Here is a 21,537-nt window from a genome sequence, read left to right as displayed (position 1 = left end):
AAATCCGCCTGCCTCTGCCTCCCAAGTGCTGGGATTAAAGGCGTGCGCCACCACCGCCCGGCTGAGTTAATTTTGTATGCAGCTACTTTGCTGAAGTTTTTTTTATCAGCTTTAGGATTTCTCTGGTGGAATTTTTCTGGTCACTTAAGTATGCTATCATATTATCTGCAAATAGTGATAATTTGACCTCGTCCTTTCCAGTTTGTATCCCTTTGATCTCCTTTTGTTGTCTAATTGCTTTGGCTAGGACTTCAAGTACAATATTGAATAGGTAGGGAAAGAGTGGGCAGCCTTGTCTAGTCCCTGATTTTAGTGGGATTGCCTCAAGTTTCTCTCCATTTAGTTTGATGTTGGCTATTGGTTTGCTGTATATTTCTTTTACTATGTTTAGGTATGGGCCTTGAATTCCTGATCTTTCCAAGACTTTTACCATGAAGCAAGGGGTGTTGGATTTTGTCAGATGCTATCACAGCATCTAATGCGATGATCACATGGTATTTTTCTTTGAGTTTTCTTATTTAGTGGATTGCTATGATGGATTTCTGTATATTGAACCATCCCTGCGTCCCTGGGATGAAACCTACTTGATCATGATGGATGATTGTTTTAATGTTTTCTTTGATTCGGTTGGCAAGAATTTTATTGAGTATTTTTGCATCGATATTCATAAAGGAAATTCGTCTGAAATTTTCTGTCTTTGTTGGGTCTTTGTGTGGTTTTGGTAACAGCATAATTGTGGCTTCATAGAATGAATTGGGTAGAGTACCTTCTATTTCTATTTTGTGGAATAGTTTGAGGAGTATTTGTATTAGGTCTCCTTTGAAGGTCTGATAGAAAGAACTCTGCACTAACCCAATCTGGTCCTGGGCTTTTTTTGATTGGGAGACTATTAATGACTGTTTCTATTTCATTAGCGGATATGGGACTGTTTAGATCATTTATCTAATCTTGATTTAACTTTGGAACCTGGTATCTGTCTAGGAAATTGTCCATTTCATCCAGGTTTTCCAGTTTTCTTGAGTATAGACTTTTGTAGTAGGACCTGATGATTTTTTTAGATTTCCTCAGTGTCTGTTGTTATGTCTCCCTTTTCATTTCTAATTTTGTTAATTAGGAAACTATCTCTGTGCCCTCTAGTTAGTCTGGCTAATGGTTTATCTATTTTGTTGATTTTCTCAAAGAACCAGCTCCTGGTTTGGTTGATTCTTTGTATTGTTCTTTTTATTTCTACTTGGTTGATTTCAGCCCTGAGTTTGATTATTTCCTGCCATCTACTCCTCTTGGTGAATTTGCTTCTTTTTGTTCTAGAGCTTTTAGATGTGCTGTCAAATTGCTAGTGTATGCTTTCTCCATTTTCTTTTTGGAGGCACTCAGAGCTTTGAGTTTTCCTCTTAGGACTGCTTTCATTGTGTCCCATAAGATTTGGTATGTTGTGGCTTCATTTTCATTAAACTCTAAAAAGTCGTTAATTTCTTTCTTCATTTCTTCCTTGACCAATTTATCATTGAGTAGTGTGTTGTTCAGCTTCCATGTGTATGTGGGCATTCTATTGTTTATATTGTTATTGAGGTCCAGCCTTAGTCTGTGGTGTTCTGATAGGATACATGGAATTATTTCAATCTTCTTGTATCTGTTGAGGCCTGTTTTGTGACTGATTATATGTTCAATTTTTGAGAAAGTACCATGAGGTACTGAGAAGAAAGTATATCCTTATGTTTTAGGATAAAAAATGTTCTATAGATATCTGTTAAATCCTTCATAACTTCTTTTAGTCTTACTGTGTCTTTGTTTAGTTTCTGTTTCCATGATCTGTCCATTGCTGAGAGTGGGGTATTGAAGTCTCCCACTATTAATGTGTTCAGTGCAATGTGTGTTTTGATCTTTAGTAAAGTATACATTTTATGAATGTAGATGCCCTTGTATTTGGAGCATAGAGGTTCAGAGTTGAGAGTTCATCTTAGTAGATTTTACCTTTGATGAGTATGAAGTGTCCCTCCTTATCTTTTTTGATCATTTTATGTTGAAAGTCAATTTTATTTGATATTCGAATGGCTACTCCAGCTGTTCCTTGGGATCATTTGCTTGGAAAGTTGTTTTCCAGCCTTTTACTCTGAGGTAGTGTCTGTCTTTGTCACTGAGTTGGGTTTCCTGTATGCAGCAAAATATTGGGTCCTGTTTACGTAACCAGTCTGTTAGTCTATATCTTTTTATTGGGGAATTGAGTCTGTTGATATTAATAGATATTAAGGGAAAGTAATTATTGCTTCCTGTTATTTTTGTTGTTAGAGTTGGAATTCTCTTCATGTGGCTATCTTCTGTTAGTTTTGTTGGAAGATTACTTTCTTGCTTTTTCTAGTGTGTAGTTTCCCTCCTTTTGTTCAAGTTTTCCATTTATTATCCTTTGTATGGCTGGATTTGTGGAAAGATTCTATGTAAATTCAGTTTTGTCATGGAATATCTCGTTTTCTCCATCTATGGTAATTGAGAGTTTTGCTAGGTATAGTAGCCTGGGCTGGTATTTGTATTCTCTCAGGTTCTGTATGACATCTGTCCGATCTTCTGGCTTTCATAGTCTCTGGTGCGAAGTCTGGTGTAATTCTAATAGATCTGCCTTTATATGTTACTTGACATTTTTCCCTTACTACTTTTAATATTCTTTCTTTGTTTAGTGCATTTGGTGTTTTGTTTATTATATGATGGGAGGAATTTCTTTTCTGGTCCAATCTATTTGGAGTTTTGTAGTCTCTTGTATGCTCATGGGCATCTCATTCTTTAGGTTAGGGAAATTTTCTTCTATAATTTTGTTAAATTTACTGGCCCTTTAATTTGGAAATCTTCACTCTCTTCTATACCTATTATCCTTAGGTTTGGTCTTCTCATTGTGTCCTGGATTTCCTTTGATGATTTGGGTTAGGACCTTTTTGCATTTTGCTTTTTCTTTTATTTTTGTGTCAATGTTTTCTATGGTTTTCTATGGCTTCAATGTTTTCTATCTCCAGAATTGTCTCTCTTTGTGATTTCTTTATTGTTTCTACTCCCATTTTTAAGTTCTGGATGGTTTTGTTCAATTCCTTTACCTGATTGGTTGTGTTTTCTTGTAATTCTATCAGGGATTTTTGTGTTTCTTCTTTAATGGCTTCTACCTGTTTACCTGTGTTCTCCTGTATTTCTCTAAGGGAGTTATTTATATCCTTCTTAAAATCCTCCATCAGCTTCATGAGATATGATTTTAAATCCAAATCTTGCTTTTCTGGTGTGTTGGAATATACAGCACTCTCTGTGGTGGGAGTATTGGGTTCTGATGACACTATGTAGTCTTGATTTCTGTTGGTAAGATTCTTGCATTTGCCTTTCACCATCTGGTAATCTCTGGTGTTATTTGTTCTTGCTGTCTCTGGCTGGAGCTTGTTCTTCCTGTGAGTCTATAATCCTGTGTCCGCACTCCTGGGTGACCAGCTTTTTCCTGACAAGACCTGTGCACAGAAGGCTGCAGAATAGCCGCACCTCCTGGGTGCAGATGGAGGTAGGAAAGACTCTGCCCTAGCTGCTCTGCTTCTTCTCTGGCCTCCTATGTTTGTTTTTATTAATTTTTCTATTACTGCTGTGTAAAGTGCTCATTGACTCAAGTAATTTTTTCCTTAGATGATGACTAAGCAGTGTTGTGTAGATTTTAGTCATCACTAACAGGAGGTATTTTTGTTGTACACATTAGCTGTGTGAGTTGGTTATTCCCCCCGCCCCCCGCCCCATCCCTTTTGTCTTTCATAAGAAGTAATGCTTTAAGGGAAACGGGGGTTGGGGGAAGATGTGATCCTGTGCTTTGGAAGACATACCTAAGTGTTCAAATATCGCTCTTTGAGATACTGTGTAAGTTTTTTCTTCTGAAAATTAAGCAGCACTCATTCTGAGTACATTATTTAAAACTCCATTTGTTTGTTTTCCTGTCCATATTTTGTTTCAGAAGTCAAAATGCATCAGAAGTAGATGACTTATCAAATGTTATTTCTGTTTCTAGACATTTAGCTTGAGAGAAATATGTAATAATCACAGAATGATCCTCATTGCAAATGCATAAAGTACCCCTTAAAAGGTATTCTCTTTTCTAACTGTGAATGTTAAGTTTAAGGAATATAGCCAAAGCATACCCCACCCATTTTGATTATGCTGGTACTGACCTTTGTATTACTCAATACTGTCTTAGAAGAAGGTAATAAAAGGCCCAAGCCAAGAATAATTTTCCTTAAATGGGGGTTGAAAGTTTAAATTTGAATTTTACTTTCTTGTTTGTTTTATGAATAACTTTTTAAGCATTCCGAAGCTAATCCTGTGGATTGGGGCAATTCCCACCTGGGATTTAAAGTGCATGAGGTCAGACAAACTTCATTCTAGAGTGCTGTCTGTCCTGTTAGCTCTGCTGGTTGGCTCAGCATCTCAGCCTAACTCTTCCTGCACTGCTCACTGTAGCTTCCCCCATCCTTAGGAGCAAATGATGCAGAGTATCTCCATAAAAGAAAAGGAACTGGATGTACGTATATATAACCTACAATGTCACATTTTTGTTTTAGAACATCAGTCTCCTAGTAGAATTACAGTGTTCTTTCTTTTGCTTGTTTAAAAATTCACAAAAAACCCCATATGCCCTCATGTGAGTTCAAAAGTAATTAGTGACAAAATACCCTAAAGAAACTTCCTGAAAGACAAGAAGTTACTTGGCTTCAAAGAGTTTGTTTCCTCACTCCTTGCCAGTGTTCTTGCATGATTAGGATCTGTTATCCTTGGCATCTAAGAGGTGACATGAAGGAGATGCTTGTAAAGAAATAGAAAATAATTTATTAATTGATTGGTATTTAAGATATCCTGTTAGGCAACAAAGAGAAGTCACATTTTTGGCTTAAAGGAGCTCAGATCGGTGAGGAGCCAGACCCAGGATGCACATGGTAGCAAGTGCTATAATGCGAGGTCATATGCAATGTCCCTGGTGGAAGCCCTAGGCTGTCTGTCATTTCTGAAATGTGTATGTGGTTGAGGAAGCTGCGTGCTCTGGACTTGAGCATGACTGAAGACTTCTTGCTGTTCAGGATCTCTCCTCTTTGTCTTTGTTTCTCAGGACGGTTGCTCTCAAGATGGCTACATTTGAATTATGAAGTTCTAGCTAATTTCCTCAGTTATTGCCTTTTTATTTAATCTGTTATTATTGTGTGTCTTTCTGTGTGTCTATCATGAGCATACATGTGGTTCATGTGTCGTGTGTGTGTGGCAGCACACACGTGTGCGTGCACATGTGTGTATGTGTTTGTATGTGTGTGTTTGTGTGTGTGTAGGCCACAGGATAACTTTGTAGAGTCTGTTCTCTCCTTTTACCATTACCCTAGTTCTGGGGATTTGACTCAGGTTTCCTCAGCAAGTGCTTTTGCCCACTGAGCCCCCTCACTGGCTTTTTTTTTCCTTGTTTTTTATTTATTTTATTTTATTTTTTATATCAACACACATGTATATGGCTATACTTTGAATTTACAGAATTTACTATTATGTAATATCTATATTTAATTAGGTTTGAACAAAATGGCTATACTTTGACAAGTGCTAGAAAAGATTTCCAAAATATAATTTACTTTTGTTTTGCTAAATTTGTTTCCACATTTCTAATAAAACTGGTAGTGGATGCCTTCTCTACATGGTGGCATTTCGTAGCGTGCCTTAGTTTCTTGCCTCCAGTGTCATAGGTAATGCGAGTCCTGTTTAGAGATAGACAGGTCCAATTTCGAGTCAGGAGTGTTTTATCATTTGCTGTGAACTATCTGGTTTTACAGCTAGAGTCAGCCGTTTCCCTGAGTAACAGAATATTTCTCATCACAGCGTCTTGGCTGATATGTGTAGCTCTAACTTAATAAGCCACACTCCCAATAAATCTTAATTAAATCTTACTGGCTTCAGTTTAACTCTTTAGTAGTGTAGGGTTCCCCGTGTTTTCTACTTGTCTCTCTTCCCCCAACGATGTCTTAAAAGATGGTCTTAGGATGGAAAAAATTTCATACTTGCTTATTGAAGTTAATTTTCAGCTAAAGAAAGTGATTACTTTTGAACATTAATCATTTACTTAGCCTATGAGCGTACTTTATTTAATATTCGTTTTTCTTAAGGTGTGAAAATTGTTTTTAGTTCCATGCTATAAATATATTGCAAACAAAATGGCAGTTTAGGAACTCGTAAGATATTGAAGGTATCTCAGGAACTTTTATAAATACATGGCCTTCTGTGGTACTGGTGTGAATCCAGGGCCTTGAATATGGTAGATACATCATCTACTATTACCTACCACCGAACTATAGCCTTCGTTGTATTTTTCCCTCCCTCCATCCTTCTGCCCCTCCCTCCCTTAATTTCTTTTTTTCTTTGAGGCATGGTTTCACTGTGCACCTCTGACTGTGCTGGAACTCACTATGTAGAGCAGGCTGGCCTGGAATTCCCAGAGACTTGCCTGCCTCTGCCCTTGGAGTGCTGGGATTAAAGGCCTGCACTACCACACTCAGCTTGTTATAGTTCTTGGAAAATATTTCTTGTTTTTTTGTATTTTGAGACAAAGTATCTCTAATTTTCTTCCCCTGGCCTTGGATTGCTTTGTAGGCAAGACAAGAGTTCAACTTTCACTTCTTGCCTCAGTCTTGAAGTCTTCGTGGTTACAGGTTTGTGTTACTGTGCCTATCAATGTTGGGATCCCCTGATATCAATATTCAGGTCGGCATTTACCGTGGTCAGACAGCTCCCTGGGCCCTGCACAAAATGGAGCAGTCCCTTTTCCAGCAGGACTTCCTCTTCTCCACCTGATCTTACCTGGGGAAGCCTGATCCCCACATCCTCTACTTAAGAAATGTCACATATTCCTTGGTGAAATTACAGGTTTATCTTCCTTTCTCTCAAGAAGAACCTGCCAAGGGAACACCTGGATCACCTTTCCTAATCCCTTAAGCCTCAGCCAGTGTACATTCCCCTGAAAAACCCCTCTCTACTTTCCAAGGTTTAGATAGCCCTTGTTCACCTTGAATAGTGTGTGTGTATGTGAGAGAGAGAGAGTATGTGCACATGTGTGTGCGTGTGCGTGTGGGCTGTCTAGTGGAGTTGTGACACTGAAAGCATGAGAGAAACACCCCCATCCCCACCCCCACCCCCACCTCCACCCCTGGCTCTCACAGCCTGACCGAGATCCTGCAGAACCCACCTGTGTTCTGGGTTCCACTTCATCCTTTCCAGCCCAGTGTACAATGTCACATGGACACACTGAAAGAGGAAACAGGACATGGAGCCACATGTCACAAGATAGTAGCATTTTGGTCATATTCTTTTATTTTTGAAGTTGTCATATTTCTATTAAAGTTGTAGTTTTTTACAATTGTAAAACCCCAGAGAAAGTGAGTGTTCTGGGGCATTAGGAGTATGTTCAAATATGCATCTAAAATTACAGTACTGTATTTTGATGTTGGAATTAAAAATTAATGGGCTGTGTGTGTGTCTGTGTGTGTGTTTTAACATGGACTTGTAAGAAGTTTAAGTATTTCCTGTAGACATGCCGATTATTAGTATAAACCTTTCTTGTTTTGAAAAGGCCATTTCCTGCAACCTCTGCTGTTCCAGCAATGGAACTCTGCCTTGTTGTTGGTGATTAACCAAATTGTAAAGGTTAAATTAGTCAGATGACTTCTATGGATAGGTAAATATATTTCTTATGTAGGAGAATCGCCCCTCAGGGCTTGGGAGAGTGTACATGCTTGGTGTAGTTTTGTTTTTGTGGCAGGCTGTTTTGAATATGCCTTCATGTCTTTATTCTCTGTCCCTGGTCTGTCCCTTTTGATTTAGAAATTTATTGACAGTGATGGGAATGAACTCAACTCCTTGTACACTGAGTACATCTCTGGTTGTCTTTCTCTTCTTCAATTGTAGTTTGAGACAGGGTCTCCTGTCTTAGCTGAGGCAGATGTGGAACTTGCAAATCTCCTGCCCCAGGCCCCTGAGTTTCTGCAATTACTGTAGTGTGCCAACACATTTGATCATGTTTTCATTTGTTGTGAGGACCCTTCAGGATTTAAGCTATAAGATGCTCTTTCTAGTTCCATTAGTGCCCATACTGCCAGCTGATAAAACTGTGTGACTTCTTTGCACACTCTTGATGTCACTTGCTGGAACTCTGCCTTTCTAGCATTTTGAGAATGAGATCTCTGCCTGGGTTTTTGAGTATTCAGTTATGAGCTCTAAGCTCTGAGATTCCAGTCCCATTATCAACACTGTATTGGCTTGATTGCCTGACTTGTAAAATGAAGAGTTGTGTTGGTTCTCTCGGATTCCTTTTTAGTTACTTTCCTACTTAGTTACCAGCAAGGATATCTACCTTCTTATAGCACCTACACCACTATAGTAAGCTGCATCTACCTCTATACTCTGTAGAAAAGCCCTGGCTGACCCTGACATGTCTGCTCTTTGCCCTGAAACAGTGAAGTTAGATGGTGTGTACCAGATTTCTAAGTACTTTCTAAAACACTGTATTTTTACCTTTGTTCTTTAAAAATATGGTAATATTTTTTCTAGGATGACAGGATGTTGTTCTTTCTGAATTTACCAGAATATCTTGAATGGCAGAATAATGGCTAACTTTAAAGTGTTGCCTAACTTTATAAACCCACATACCTTTAAATCTGAAAGAATGATTGAAGTAACTTGTAATCAGTTTCTTGTCCTACCCTTTCTTAGAATTTGCTCTCCCCTCTCAAGGTATGAAACATCTACTATAAAATTTAGGGGAAGAGCTAGGTCATTGTGTGCCTCAAAGCAGTGTTCGTACATTCTCAACTTAAAAAAATGGGTCAGAACAGAAGTGGTAGATTTTCCTGAGAGATCTATGGGGATCTTGTTTTCCCTCTCTAATACACAGAAGTCTTTATGGAGAGTGTTTTTTTCTTATACTAGCCATTTTTTTCCCCTTTCTCATCTCTATAACAAAACCCGAAGCTAGATAATATGTAAAGAAAAGATCATTTTGGAGCCTGAGAGTCCATGATTGGAAAGTCTAGCTGTGGAGAGGGTTGGTGGATTTATCAAATTAAAGTGGGGGCATGTGCAAGTTAGATCTCAGATGAGTCAGGAAGCCAAAAAGCCCTCATAGGTCAGGCTTTAACTTCTTCAGCCCTGTAGGGAAAGGAAGACAGTTTCTGAGAACAGTGCCAGTCTCTATTGATGACAGCATCTCCAGTGACCCTCATCTAGAAGCTAGTCACGTCTCCAACATGTGAACCCTTGGGTGGTATAAGCACAATCCAGCCACAGTACTGTTGTAATGTGGAATGGGTAAACTTATATCTTAGGTTGATGGTCATAGGATCCATATAGAGAATGCAAAAGTATTGTGTGATATCTGAAACCTCCTCAAATAAAAAGGTAGTAGGAAAGAAAGGGAATTTTATCTGGATGGTTGAATATTACTTCAAAAAACAAAATGTATTTCCTGCTCATTAGACAACATTCTCTCTACTGCAGTCTGTAGGGATACTGGTACTGGTTTACTGATGTGAGAGTTGTGGGAGATATAGTAGTTATGGTTCTTGTTGCAAATAGATACAGTTAATTGAATCACATTCTTTTTTTATACATTAATACATTTTTATACATTAATCCATTAATACATTTTATACATTAATACATTTTTTTATACATTCATTTCTTACGAGCTTAATCTTGTCTTACTGGTGAGAGATGACTCTACTCAGTTTTCAGAAGAAGCAACATTCCAGCCCCAAGTTCATAAAGCTGAGGGTCAGACCCAGGTAATGGATTACGTTGAACTCATGGCTTCTCAGCTACTAGCCCTATTTTGAGGCAGACCAACTTCAGGCAGAGTTGTCCAAATCCATGTGTGCAGGGTAGACATAAGTAGAGGAGTTTGAGAAGCTGAGTCAGAGTAGCAGACAGTGGAAAAGAAAGCAAGGCCACGAGCATGTCGTGGAGGACGCGAAGTCGTCCAAGGCTCTGTGCTTGTTGGACCAGGAGCTTTCATTTATTTTGTAATGTGAACCAAACTTAAGTGTTTTTATTTTATTTTTCGAGACATTGCTCTTTTTTCTTTCATTCTTCTCTCATACATTGCACCTCCACTACAGTTTTCTTTTCCTCTACCCCTCCTAGATCCTCCCCCACCGCCCCACAGATCCACTCCTCTCTATCATTCCTAGTTCCTCCCCCACCGCCCCACAGATCCACTCCTCTCTATCCTTCCTAGTTCCTCCCCCACCGCCCCACAGACAGATCCATTCCTCTGTTTCTCTTAAAAAAAAAAAAAAAAAGGCAGGCCTGCCAGTGATATCCACTGAACATGTCCTAACAAGGTATGGTAAGACCTTCATATCAAGATAACCTGGTAGGAGGATGGGGGTCCCAAGTGTAGGCAAAAGAGTCAGAGATTCCACCCCCTCTCATTTCCACTGTGTTGTCCTGGTGTCCTTGACCCCTCTGGCTCATATATACCTTCTTCCCCCTCTTGCCTAGTGTTTGGCTGTAGTCTCTGCATCTGCTCCCATCAGTTGCTAGATGGTGGCTCTCTGAGGACACTTGGGCTAGGCACTGATCTATGAGTATATCATTAGGAGTCATTTCATTGATCTTATTTATTTTGGCCAGTTGTGTTTAGTTCTATCCTGGGTCTCTGGGTTGTCCTGCCTCTAGTTCCTGGCCATCCAGGTAGGTCAGGTGTGGGTTCCCTCCCATGGTAGGGGGTCTCATGGTGTGGGCCTCATGTTGGACCAGTCATTGGTTGGCCACTCCCACAAGTTCTGCACCACCTTTACCCTGCACATCTTGTGGGCAGGAGAGATTGTAGATCAATGGTTCTATAACTGGATCGTTGTCCCAGGCCCACTCCAAAAAAAAAAAAAAAAAAAAAAAAAAGTCAGTGAAGCTGCCTAGTAGCACAAAGGAGAGTAATGAATGGGGGTGGGGGGAAAGAAAGATGACAGGGGGGTGGGGGATGTGCTATATAGACTTTACCAGAAGTGCCCTTATGGAACAGAGCACTACTAACACTAAACATGTGGTGAGGCTTTTTTTTTTAAAAGTCATTATTCTTCCTTTTTTTTTTTAATAAAGATTCATTCCCTTTGAATCACTAAGCAAGGCACAGGTGAACTCACAGGGAGGAAGTGGCAGCCACAAGGCCTATATGGTCTGCTCCACGTCCTCTGCATTCCTGGTACAGCTTTTAGCTTGGTATTTTGATGGGACTCTTGAGTGTGTGAACAAGTGGGTCTCCGACTCTTGGGCCTGCTCCTGGACCTCTTTGCCTCCTGTTGGCTTGCTATGTCCTACCTCAATAGGATAGTTTTTGCTTTATCTTATATACTTTATTTTGTCATTTTTAGTTGAAGAAGCCTGTCCTTTTCTAATGGGAGACAGAAAGGGAGTGGACCTAGAGGGGTGGGTTGTGGGAAGAACTGGGAGGAGTTGAGGGGGGGTGGAATCTATAATCAGGTTATATTGTTTGAGAAAAGAATCTGTTTTTAACATAAGGAAAAAAATTACTTATTTTTACTTTTTATGTATGAGTGTTTTGCCCAAAAGTCTATGTGTGTACCATGCATATGCCTGATGCCCATGGAGGCCAGAAGCGGGCATCAGGTTTTTGGAACTGTCTGGAGTTACAGACAATTGTGAGCTGTCATGTAGATGCTGAGAATTGAACTGAGGTCCACTGGAAAAGCAACCAGTGTCCTTAACTGCTGTTCCATCTCTGCAGCTCTAGTGATTAATGTTTTACAACTGGGTTTCTTTTCTAATTTCTTTGAAATTCAAAATGGATTAAAAGCCCTTGCACTGCTCCTGGATTAGTTGTGTCTTACTGGGTAGTAAAAGGGTACTAGGCTAGTATCTAATGATTGGACATATATTACCTAAGACTGTGACTGTGGCCTGCTGTTTATACAGTTCTAGTAATTTCATTGCTTTACATGGCCTGTGTTCTATAGCTTTGAATTTCTCTAGAGCAGGCATCAACAATGCACAGATCAGAAGCAACTCATATGGTAGAGCTTTTGATAGTTTTAGACTGTATTGAGTTTATCAGTTAAATACTCCTAATCCAGAATCCAAGGTGAAGCATACTGAGAGTGTCATATCTAAAGATGTGGGCTTGGGGACATTAGAGATTTTGCATTTTCACATGAAGGATGCTTAGTCTTAATGAAATTATTTAATCATAACTATTGAGAATTGTATAATAAATAGAAATGATTGCAAGTTTCTCTGCTTAGAGGGGACCCCAAAGTACTTGTAATCTCTTCAAGGACTCCTGAAAACTCTTTTCATTAAATATATTTGTTTACTTGGAATGTGTTTTTATCTTGGTTTTTATTAAATTTTCATGTCTAAATTCATGTGTGTGGTATGAGAGCACTCAAAGGTTGGAACTTTGGAAGAATACATTGTGAGGGAATTTAGGTGATAACACATGTCTCTCAAATGGAGAAACCTACTCCATTTGATGCTACTAATCATCATATTTGGTAATTTATATTTCTGGCATTTTACTCATGTTTAGGGTCTACATGACATCAATTACTGATTTTATCTTTTCTTCTGATCCACTGATAGCAGTGTTATTAAATGGCAAAGTATATTTCAACATTTTTTTCATAGAATTTATGTAGTAATTTTGCCAGTTCTTTATGCATGAAGATTTATGGGATATCTGTTTTGCTAAGTGAAGGCACAGCCAGTCATATATGTTTTCAAATCCAGTTCTTAGGTCGGGTTGCATAGGTAACTTGGCTTCACTTAATAAGGTTCTGTTTTCCTCCTCACTCTACAGGAGAAGTGTATAAGTAACGAAGAAGAGCACTTACGGAGGATGGAGGAGTCCAGGCTGCAGCTCAAGGATCAGCTGCTTTGTTTGGAGACGGAACAGGAATCCATTCTTGGTGTAATAGGAAAAGAAATTGATGAAGCTTGTAAAACTTTCTCCAGAGACTCAATGGAGAAATTGAAAGTAATTATGAGTTCTTATAATACGTGCCTTAAATTTTCAGTTAGTTTTCTAATATGTAATTAGAATGGGGTTGTAACATGATTGCACGGGAGTCACATTCTTATTTCAGAATTTTTTTATGAAACAAATAACCCCTTGCATTGCTTAGAGTTAGAAACCTTATTACTACATAGCCATGGTGAAAGTGTGAATTGTTTCGTCGAGTTACCTGTGTCTCACTCAGTGAAAGGTAGCCCTTCAATATTGATCAAGGAAAACATCCATTGTGTCAAGAAGCTTGGATTCCAAGGTTTCCACCATGCTAGCCTGTTAGTATTGTTACCATCTATTGAATTCTCCATGACAAGTTTAATGATAAGTAGGGTGTATGCAGTGTCTTCCTTATCCCTTAAAATCAATTCACCCTTCACTACCCATGAAATATAGTGTGGAAAAGAGAACCAGATCTGGAGCAGCTTGGTACTTGCTCCTAGATATCAGTGTGCTTAAATCTCAAGTGAGACTTGACGTGTTGTGGGCTGACTGGAGCCCGATCAGATAAACGCTGCACTGTTGTGTTCTCCCTGTTGAAACAATTCTAGTCAGTGTATTCGTCTCTTATTTAGAAGGATCGATCATTTCTCAATTAATGGCTATCATGACATGACAAATAAAAAGACTTTCTCATGGGTGTCTGATTGTTTGAAGGTCGACTCTGGCCCTGTTGTATTCTACTTGACATACCCTAACATATTAGGATGCAGTGTTACTTTTAGCCGTGGGATGACCACACTCAGACATGGTATTGTGCTTAGCTGGTTTTAGGAGCTCGATTCTTTCTTTCTCCACTAGAGAATGGTCTTTTGAGTTTTCTTCCACCTTTTCTGGTTTTTTTTCTTGCCTTTCTTGTTCTCTAAGGATGTTTAAAAGAATATGAAAATATAATTCTACTGTTTCAATTAACGCTTCTGAGGCTTCAACCTTAATGTAAATATTTCACCTAGTAGAATTAACAGAATAGGTAGATATTTTGCAATTTGTAATTCCCTGTACCTTCTTTTGCGGCAGTGTTCACGTGCTGTGAGAAGGCTGTGATGTTAGGATGAGAACGGTTGACTTAAGTGGAAAGCTGACTCATGGGGGTGCTACTGGGTCTGCTGTGTGATGGCTTACCTTTTCCTTGTCTAATGCTATTTGCTTAAGTGTTAAAGTTTTTCTGAGTATGTAACTCGTAAACCCTAATATTATGTAGAGGATCTTATATTAGCAATGTAGCATTTACTTGATGCTTAAATATTTAATTTCAGTTATATGTGAGCATGGAAACCAAAATATGAGAATCATGTCATAAGATGTTACATGAAACTGTAGGAAAACACAGGTTTTTAATGGACAGAAACATTCTTAAATACTGTGTTTCTTTATAGGGAATAAATTGTCCTTTCAACAGGTTCTGAAACTAGTTCTGTGTTTTATTGTGCTTGGATGTCCATGCATGTTCCCCTTTTGCCTTCCTTCACAGCACAGGTCCATTACAGTGCTCTTATCACAGTTCCTCAAGGTTTACTATGATGCCAACTTGATGTGCCGTCACTGTTGTATATTGAGGGTGCTTACTGTGCACGGCAGGGTAGAAACACTTCTGTATTTGATTTATATTTTGCCGTAGTAGTTTGTTCCCATGGCACAGATAGCCTATAGCTCTGCCATTTATAACTGGTTACAAATGTTCTTTTAAGCATGAAGTCATTTGTAAATCTGTGGAGCAAATCATAAAACACAAACATGCTTGTATTGCTTATATCAGAATGTTTATTATTACTCAAGGTGAAGGAAGGCTTAATTGGGGTAGTAAGGATTTAATGGAGTAGGTTATGAAATGGAAAGTATGGTTCTTGTCAAATGGATGCTCTCAGATATTTAGCCACACAGTACCTTGTTGAAAGAGGAGGAAGAAATAGAGAGTTTGGACAATTAAATAAAGCCTGGTTGACAAGGTAGAGTAAGTACCCAAGCCTTAAATTAGAATTGGGTATGGTGGTACAGGCCTTTAAAGCATGAGTGCAGGGGCAAAATGAAGGCCCACCTCTTCTTGATAGGTCTACATAGTTCCATAGGAGTCAGGGCTACATATCAATGCCCTGTTTCAAACCACAGGACAAAATGAAACTAAACAAGCAAAACTGTTGAGAATGGGGTTAGTCTTAAAAAAAGCTAGAAATGTGGTGGGTATAAGACATTTTTGTGTATGGAATGTGGGGGATACTAAATATGTACTAAGTGTGAGTCTAAGTGAATTAACTATTGCTATTCTGACAGATATGCAGGTGTATCAGGAGATACGGAAGCATTTAAGAATATACATAGACATCTCTTTAGAGAAGAAAGTGTATTTTCAGTTAAAAAAACATGGAGACATCCTGCAACAATATCCCATGTAGAATAGAATTTGAAGAACTAGGAATAATACAATTTGTGTTTATAATTAAAAAGGCAGCAGCAGCTTTTAAGTGCAGTTTAGCTCAGTAATAAGGCAGAACCAGATGTTCTGAGATTTTATAAATGAGTTGGTATAAAGGAAAGCAGGGCAGCTAATGTAGGCAACAGTTTAACACAGAATTTTGTGAGTATTTTGAACTATAAAGCAATATCTGTGTATATTCATTTCGATGAGTTGTCTGTTCTGCACAGTCTTTGGTAAAGCAAAGTGGACCCCAAGATATAAAGATGGACATGCAAGACAATTCAGTTTCTCTGTAGGCACATGGACAGCACCCAGAGACAGTTGAAGGCAAAGCAAACAGGATTTAATCAAGGTTGTGTGCCAGGTGAAAGGTCATGGATTCAACTCCAGAGAGAAGTGATGGTGCCACTAGACAGCTGGATCATCTGTGTCTCTGTATGTGAGCTGGATCCTTATTGTCATCTAGAAAATAAAGCATAACAGGCACTTGTATTGTGCTGCGAAATTGACTGTGTGCTCGATACAGTTTTCCTCTCATCAAATCCTTACATTGAAGAAGTAATTATTTGGATGTTGTGGTCAGTAATTTTGGTTATGTATGTTCATGCCAGAGAAAAATCTACTTCTGACATTCTTTTCTCTTTTTGTAGGTATTTAGCTCTGGTCCTCAACTACATTATGACCCACATCGATGGTTAGCTGAAAGCAAGGTACTTCGTCACAGAATCCTGATGTTTATGACATTAATGAAATCATATTTGGTTTAGCCATACATATCTCCTATCTGTCTGTCTTTCTGCCTGCCTCTTCACCCACCTGCCTACCCACCCAACTGCCTACACACCCAACTAGCCACCCACTCACCCATCCGCTATCTCTAAGTCTGATTGACTGAGTGACTGACTGAGTGTCTCTCTGTCTGTTTCTATATGTATATATATGTGTGTATATATACATATGTATATATATGTATATAATGTATATATATACATACATGTGTGTGTGTGTGTGTGTGTATGTGTGTGTGTTATTTGCTTTGTGTTTCTTTTGAGTCAGGGCTTCACTGTTTAGCCCTGCTGGCATGGAATTAACTGCGTAGGAGGCTGTTCTTGAACCCACAGATATCTACCCACCTCTGACTCCTGAGAACATCACCATGCCTAGTTTAACCAAATGTTTTGTTGTATAACCGAGAGTACAAAGATGTAACATTTGGCTACCATAGTAGTAGAGTTACTTTGGTCCATGTAAGAGGCATCTAAATTTCTCTTTTTTATATTTAGTATAGGAAAAGAATTAGAAAATAAAGGAGGATTAAAAATTTTGGATTATGAACCAGATTGTAACAGAGACAAATTCTTTTGACTTTTATTTAGTTGTGTCTCTGGAAGTGTCTAAAGGCCAGAACAGCTACAACTCATGTTTATTTTATACACACCTATTAAATCCATCTTGTTTCTTCTGTAAGCTTACAGCCTGCTGACTCTGCTTGTCTCAAGGAAATCCCTTCACTCCCTGGGTCGTTGTTTACAAGACCAGAAGGATCTATTTTATGCCCTAAAGATAACTTTTCTGTGTCATGATTCATCTACATAGTTTTATATTATCAAAAATTCCAATTTCACATTTTGTATTTTTATTTGAAATTCTACACTATAGTCTACCCTTTTATTGTCTGAGCGTTTCATACATGACATGATCTATCTATCTGTCACTCAGCCCCTTGATTGCTCTTCTATTTCTTCCATGACTTTTCACTGAGGGATATGTACCAACTGCTTTTATATATTAGGTCAATTTGCAAACTCACTGGTTAAAATATATGAAATATTATTAGTCCTATGCACTTTCAGTTCTTTGTAGAATAATTTTCTTCAAAGAACTGAAAATCTTAATCTTTTTATTTCATTTGAGTTTCATAATAAAACAACCTACAGTATAAACTGGCCTAATTATACTTCCAATTTGCTAGTTTATTGTATGAAGAGATATCTGTTGGTTGGTTGACTGATTGAATTATTGATTGCTATGCTTGAATCCGGGGCCTGATGGGCTAGACTTCCCATTCCCATTGTGCTTGTTTGGAAACATGAGAGATGTGAAGTCTCATAGGAGGACAGTAACTTACTCATTTCCATGTAAAGAATGCATACTTGTATTGCCTACTGTCTGACTCAGTGTTAATGCCCTACCACTGTATGTGCTGTCATTCAGAGTTTTTGTTTATTGAGCCAACATTTGTTTACTGTATAATCCTTTGTGTCAGTCACCATGGCTCTCATGGAATCTCAGGGCTAATATTGATGTGTGGATGGATTCCAAAACATTCTCTGCAGTATGTTATGTTCTTATAGCTCTTTGAAGACATTGCCATAGGAGCATAGGAAAATGAAATAACTGGTGTTTGTGCTGGTAAGATGACAGGATATAATGTTTTAAGTGTGTCATAATAAGCTTCTGCAAGGGCTCAACACTTAACTTTGGTCCTGTAAAAATGTGCGAAGGCTACAGAGATGGATTAGCAGGTCAGAGCACTGAGTGCTTTTCCAGAAGTCCTGAGTTTGGCTTTTAGCACTCCTGTGGATGCTCACATCCATCTATAACTGCAGTTACAGGGATTCGAAAGCCCTTTTCTGTCTTCTCGGGGCACCAGGAACACAAGTGGTACACACACATACACATAGGCAAAATACCCACACACATAACACAGAACACCCATGCACATACAAATCAAAAGCATGTGGAGGTTAAATGGCTAATTGTGGATGAAGCAGTGGCAGGAACATGAGAGCATTGAGTAATCAGGGCTGAGGGTCTTGAGGAGGTGCTGGTGGGAAGTGGCGCCATGGCAGTGAGGATCTCTGAAGGTCAGCCATGCATGTTAGCAAGGAGAGTAAGAAAAGCAAACACTGCAAATGAACACAGAATTTACCTTCCTGTATAAAATTCTCTCTCTTCTTCAAAAACATCAATCATGTGCATTTCAACCATTTTTTGGGAAAAAAAAGATGCAAATTCATGTTTTTGCTTCTTGCATAGGAAATGTAGAATGTATGTGTTTTGGAATCTCAGAATTCCTTTGCTGGGGACTTCTGTTGTGCATTAATTTAACATTTTTCTCTTTGTTTTTCCTAACTCTGCAGTTCTGACAACAAGAGCAATGTACTTAGAATTTTCTTTCAAGTGAAAATCTTTATCATTTCCTAACAGAAAGCTTTCACTGCTGTGGCTCAGTTAAATTATGAGAAGCAGAGATGACTCTTCATCATAGCTCTTTAATTTGGAAGCTAGTGAGCAGTTTTCTCTTATCATTTAATGGGATTGAACTTCTGATCAGACCAGGTTTAATACTGCACGAGACAACTGTTCCCACTACAGTGTAAAAGGGAGTGATAAAAAATACCGTGCTGACCAACTGACTAGGGAGGAATTGAGTCTATTTCCTAGAAAGATGGCTTAGGTTATTGATAGGCTACAATGCTGTAATGTCTGTGAACTATGACTAGACAGCTCTATAAGTATTGTAGATAAGATCTGAAATCAGGGGACAAAAACTGTATGGAAAGCAGAATTGCTATTCAGCTGGCCCATGCTGACATCTTGCAGTATTGGAAGGACCACAGAGGGCGGTTGGTAATTGTTTTCATAAATCTACTAAGTGAATTTCTTTTGTTAGTGTTAACTGTAGAAGAACTAGCGGGTTGGGTGGAGTTTTTATCACTGTCGCTTTGTGGGCAGTGGCGGCATGACATAAACATGAAGTCCAACTGAGTCAGTCCAGATTTGTAGATAAAATAACCAATGGAGCACCAAGATAAGGCTTTGTAGGAAGGGAGTTGAGATAGCTATTAAAGAATACTAGGTAAGTGGTCCCTGTAGATTAAGGAGGAGATTTTGTCATAAATTCTAGCAGGCCATGTAGAGGCTGTGGTTTCCTTTTCTTACAGAGAATAATAGGTCCTAGTATTGGGCAACTTTCCTGTGTTGATCTGTTTTGGGATCTTTCTCAGAGCGGCCCTTCTTGTGTTAATAGTATTACCTATGCTAGGCACTAGACAGATCTGTGTTTGCTGTGAGACAGTTCAAATGGCAGGAGAGATTATAGTGTAGCTGCTCCCATTGCAGATCAGAGAACTGGGGTGTTTATGGTTTTGAGTTTTATCCGAGAATAGAAGCTCCTGAGTTACTAAGAAGGGTTTGGTGCACTTTGCTGAACTCTTTGTATTCTTTGTTAGTTTTGTGGTACACATTCAAACAAAACTTCACGTTTTTGGATATTGCCTCCTTTTGTGAAAAGTATTGGATCATGTCTGTTCTTGTTTTGGAAATGAATAATCATCTAATATTCTATCCTCTCAAAAAATGAAAATGTCATACTATTTGTTTCTTTGTTGGAAATATGCTTTGGGTATAGATATGGGAGATATACAGTTTAGTGGAAAATAATTTATATCTTAAAATATACTCTTATTTTGGAGATCTTTTTCCTTTCTGATCATATTGAGAAGTAAGATTTGAAGAAACCATTGATTAAAAATTATAATCCTACTGTGAGTCTGGTGGTCCTGGCCTATAGTCCCTGTTCCTTAGGAAGCTGAGGAAGGAGGATCAGAGTTGAATTCAAGGATGGACTTAGTGAGACCATCTCTCAAAGGAAAAGGAAAAGATAGCTGGGGGTTGGCTTCGTGGCCCAGCACTGGCTGAGCATGTGTGAGGTCCTGGGTCTGACCTTTAGCACCACATAAACATGAAAGATACTTTTAACTTGACTTCTATTTGAATTGTATGGTCTGGTTCAGTTTATTCTGGTGACTTAGTATATTCTTTTAAATGTTATTCTCCCCCTGGCCCGTTCTTATGCAAGCATATTTTTCCCCTCAAAATTATTTTTAGAGTTTTGATGAGGGAAGCATAGTTGTTAAAGCAGGAAAACTATGGGTCCTTGTGCTATTGCTGACTACAGAGACCGTCATCTGTTATGTGACTTCTCTCTTTTCTCTGGCTTTGAGTTTTGAGTTATTACTTAGTGCCTTTCCTATATTATGTTAAGGCTCAGTAGCAGCCTCTCACAGAATAGAAAGATCCCTGTGATAGGCTTAGTAGGTGCTTATGAATATTCCCACCTACTTATGAGCTGAGACGACAGAGATAAAAACTGCCTTATTTCCAAATTCCCTGTGTTGGTTTATTTAGCACTGCTTGTTGATGTTGTTAAATAAATGAGTCTATTATGCAATCTGTAAAATGCTCCTGTGAGTAGTTAATAGAAAGGTTTCTGCTGTATGATTAATAGCCTTGCCAGCTAATTATAATTCGCAACGGTTAAAGTCTTGGGTTCCAAGCCACTTTTTTAGGATGCTTAATGAAGATGCTGGGTATTTATCTAAGAAACACGATTTCTTATAATTGATTATTGGTTGATTAAATTTCCATAAATTTTAATTTTATTTTGGATTATTAATATAGTCTATATTTATATTCACTTTGTATGAAGCCTCTAAATGCAACCAAATCTTAATTTTAAAGCCTTTGCTGGAGTCTATTGAAGACATTGGTCATGCTACGGTCATGTCTTTGGCTTATCATAGCAAAATGCCACACACTGCCTTCTTGTTTAAACAATTGCCATTTATTTTCTCATAGTTGGAGAAGTGAGTCCGAGGTAAAGGTGGAGCTCTGGCTATCTTCCTGGCTTGTGGAGGCCACCTTTTGTCTGTGTCTCGATCTGTCTTCTGTGTACCTCCTATGGCAAGGAGTTTTGATCTCTTTTCCTTTTACCAGGACACCAGGTCTCAAGGGCAGAGTCCTACCCTTACACAGGGGTTCTCATTGTCTCCCCATGGGACACCAGGTCTCAAGGGCAGACAGAGTCCTACCCTTACACAGGGGTTCTCATTGTCTCCCCAGGGGACACCAGGTCTCAAGGGCAGGGTCCTACCCTTACACAGGGGTTATTATTGTCCCCCCAGGGCCCTGCAAATACAGCTTTTGCTTTAGTGCATGACTTTTGAGAGGGCAAAATTTATCTGTAACTGACACCTGATTGATGGCTGTTTCAGGAATGTTTTTTATCTTT

At 38.8% G+C, this 21,537-nt stretch overlaps 1 protein-coding gene across 4 annotated transcripts in view; it reads left to right on the top strand.

Moving 5' to 3' along the window:
* Positions 1-21,537, top strand: part of Cep128 (centrosomal protein 128) — a 389,783-nt gene that overhangs the window by 141,374 nt on the left and 226,872 nt on the right. For all 4 annotated transcript variants that reach the window (XR_004114433.1, XR_004114432.1, XM_031356808.1 and 1 more), the window contains exons 18-19: positions 12,842-13,018; positions 16,112-16,171. Coding sequence is in view for 2 of the 4 variants with exons in the window: in XM_031356808.1 (XP_031212668.1) it covers positions 12,842-13,018; positions 16,112-16,171 (237 nt within the window). In the remaining 2 variants the exon portion in view is untranslated. The remainder of the gene's footprint in view (positions 1-12,841; positions 13,019-16,111; positions 16,172-21,537) is intronic.

The sequence above is a fragment of the Mastomys coucha genome, unplaced genomic scaffold (genome assembly GCF_008632895.1).
Source record: "Mastomys coucha isolate ucsf_1 unplaced genomic scaffold, UCSF_Mcou_1 pScaffold6, whole genome shotgun sequence".
NCBI lineage: Eukaryota > Metazoa > Chordata > Mammalia > Rodentia > Muridae > Mastomys > Mastomys coucha.
This window is presented reverse-complemented; position numbering and strand designations above follow the sequence as displayed.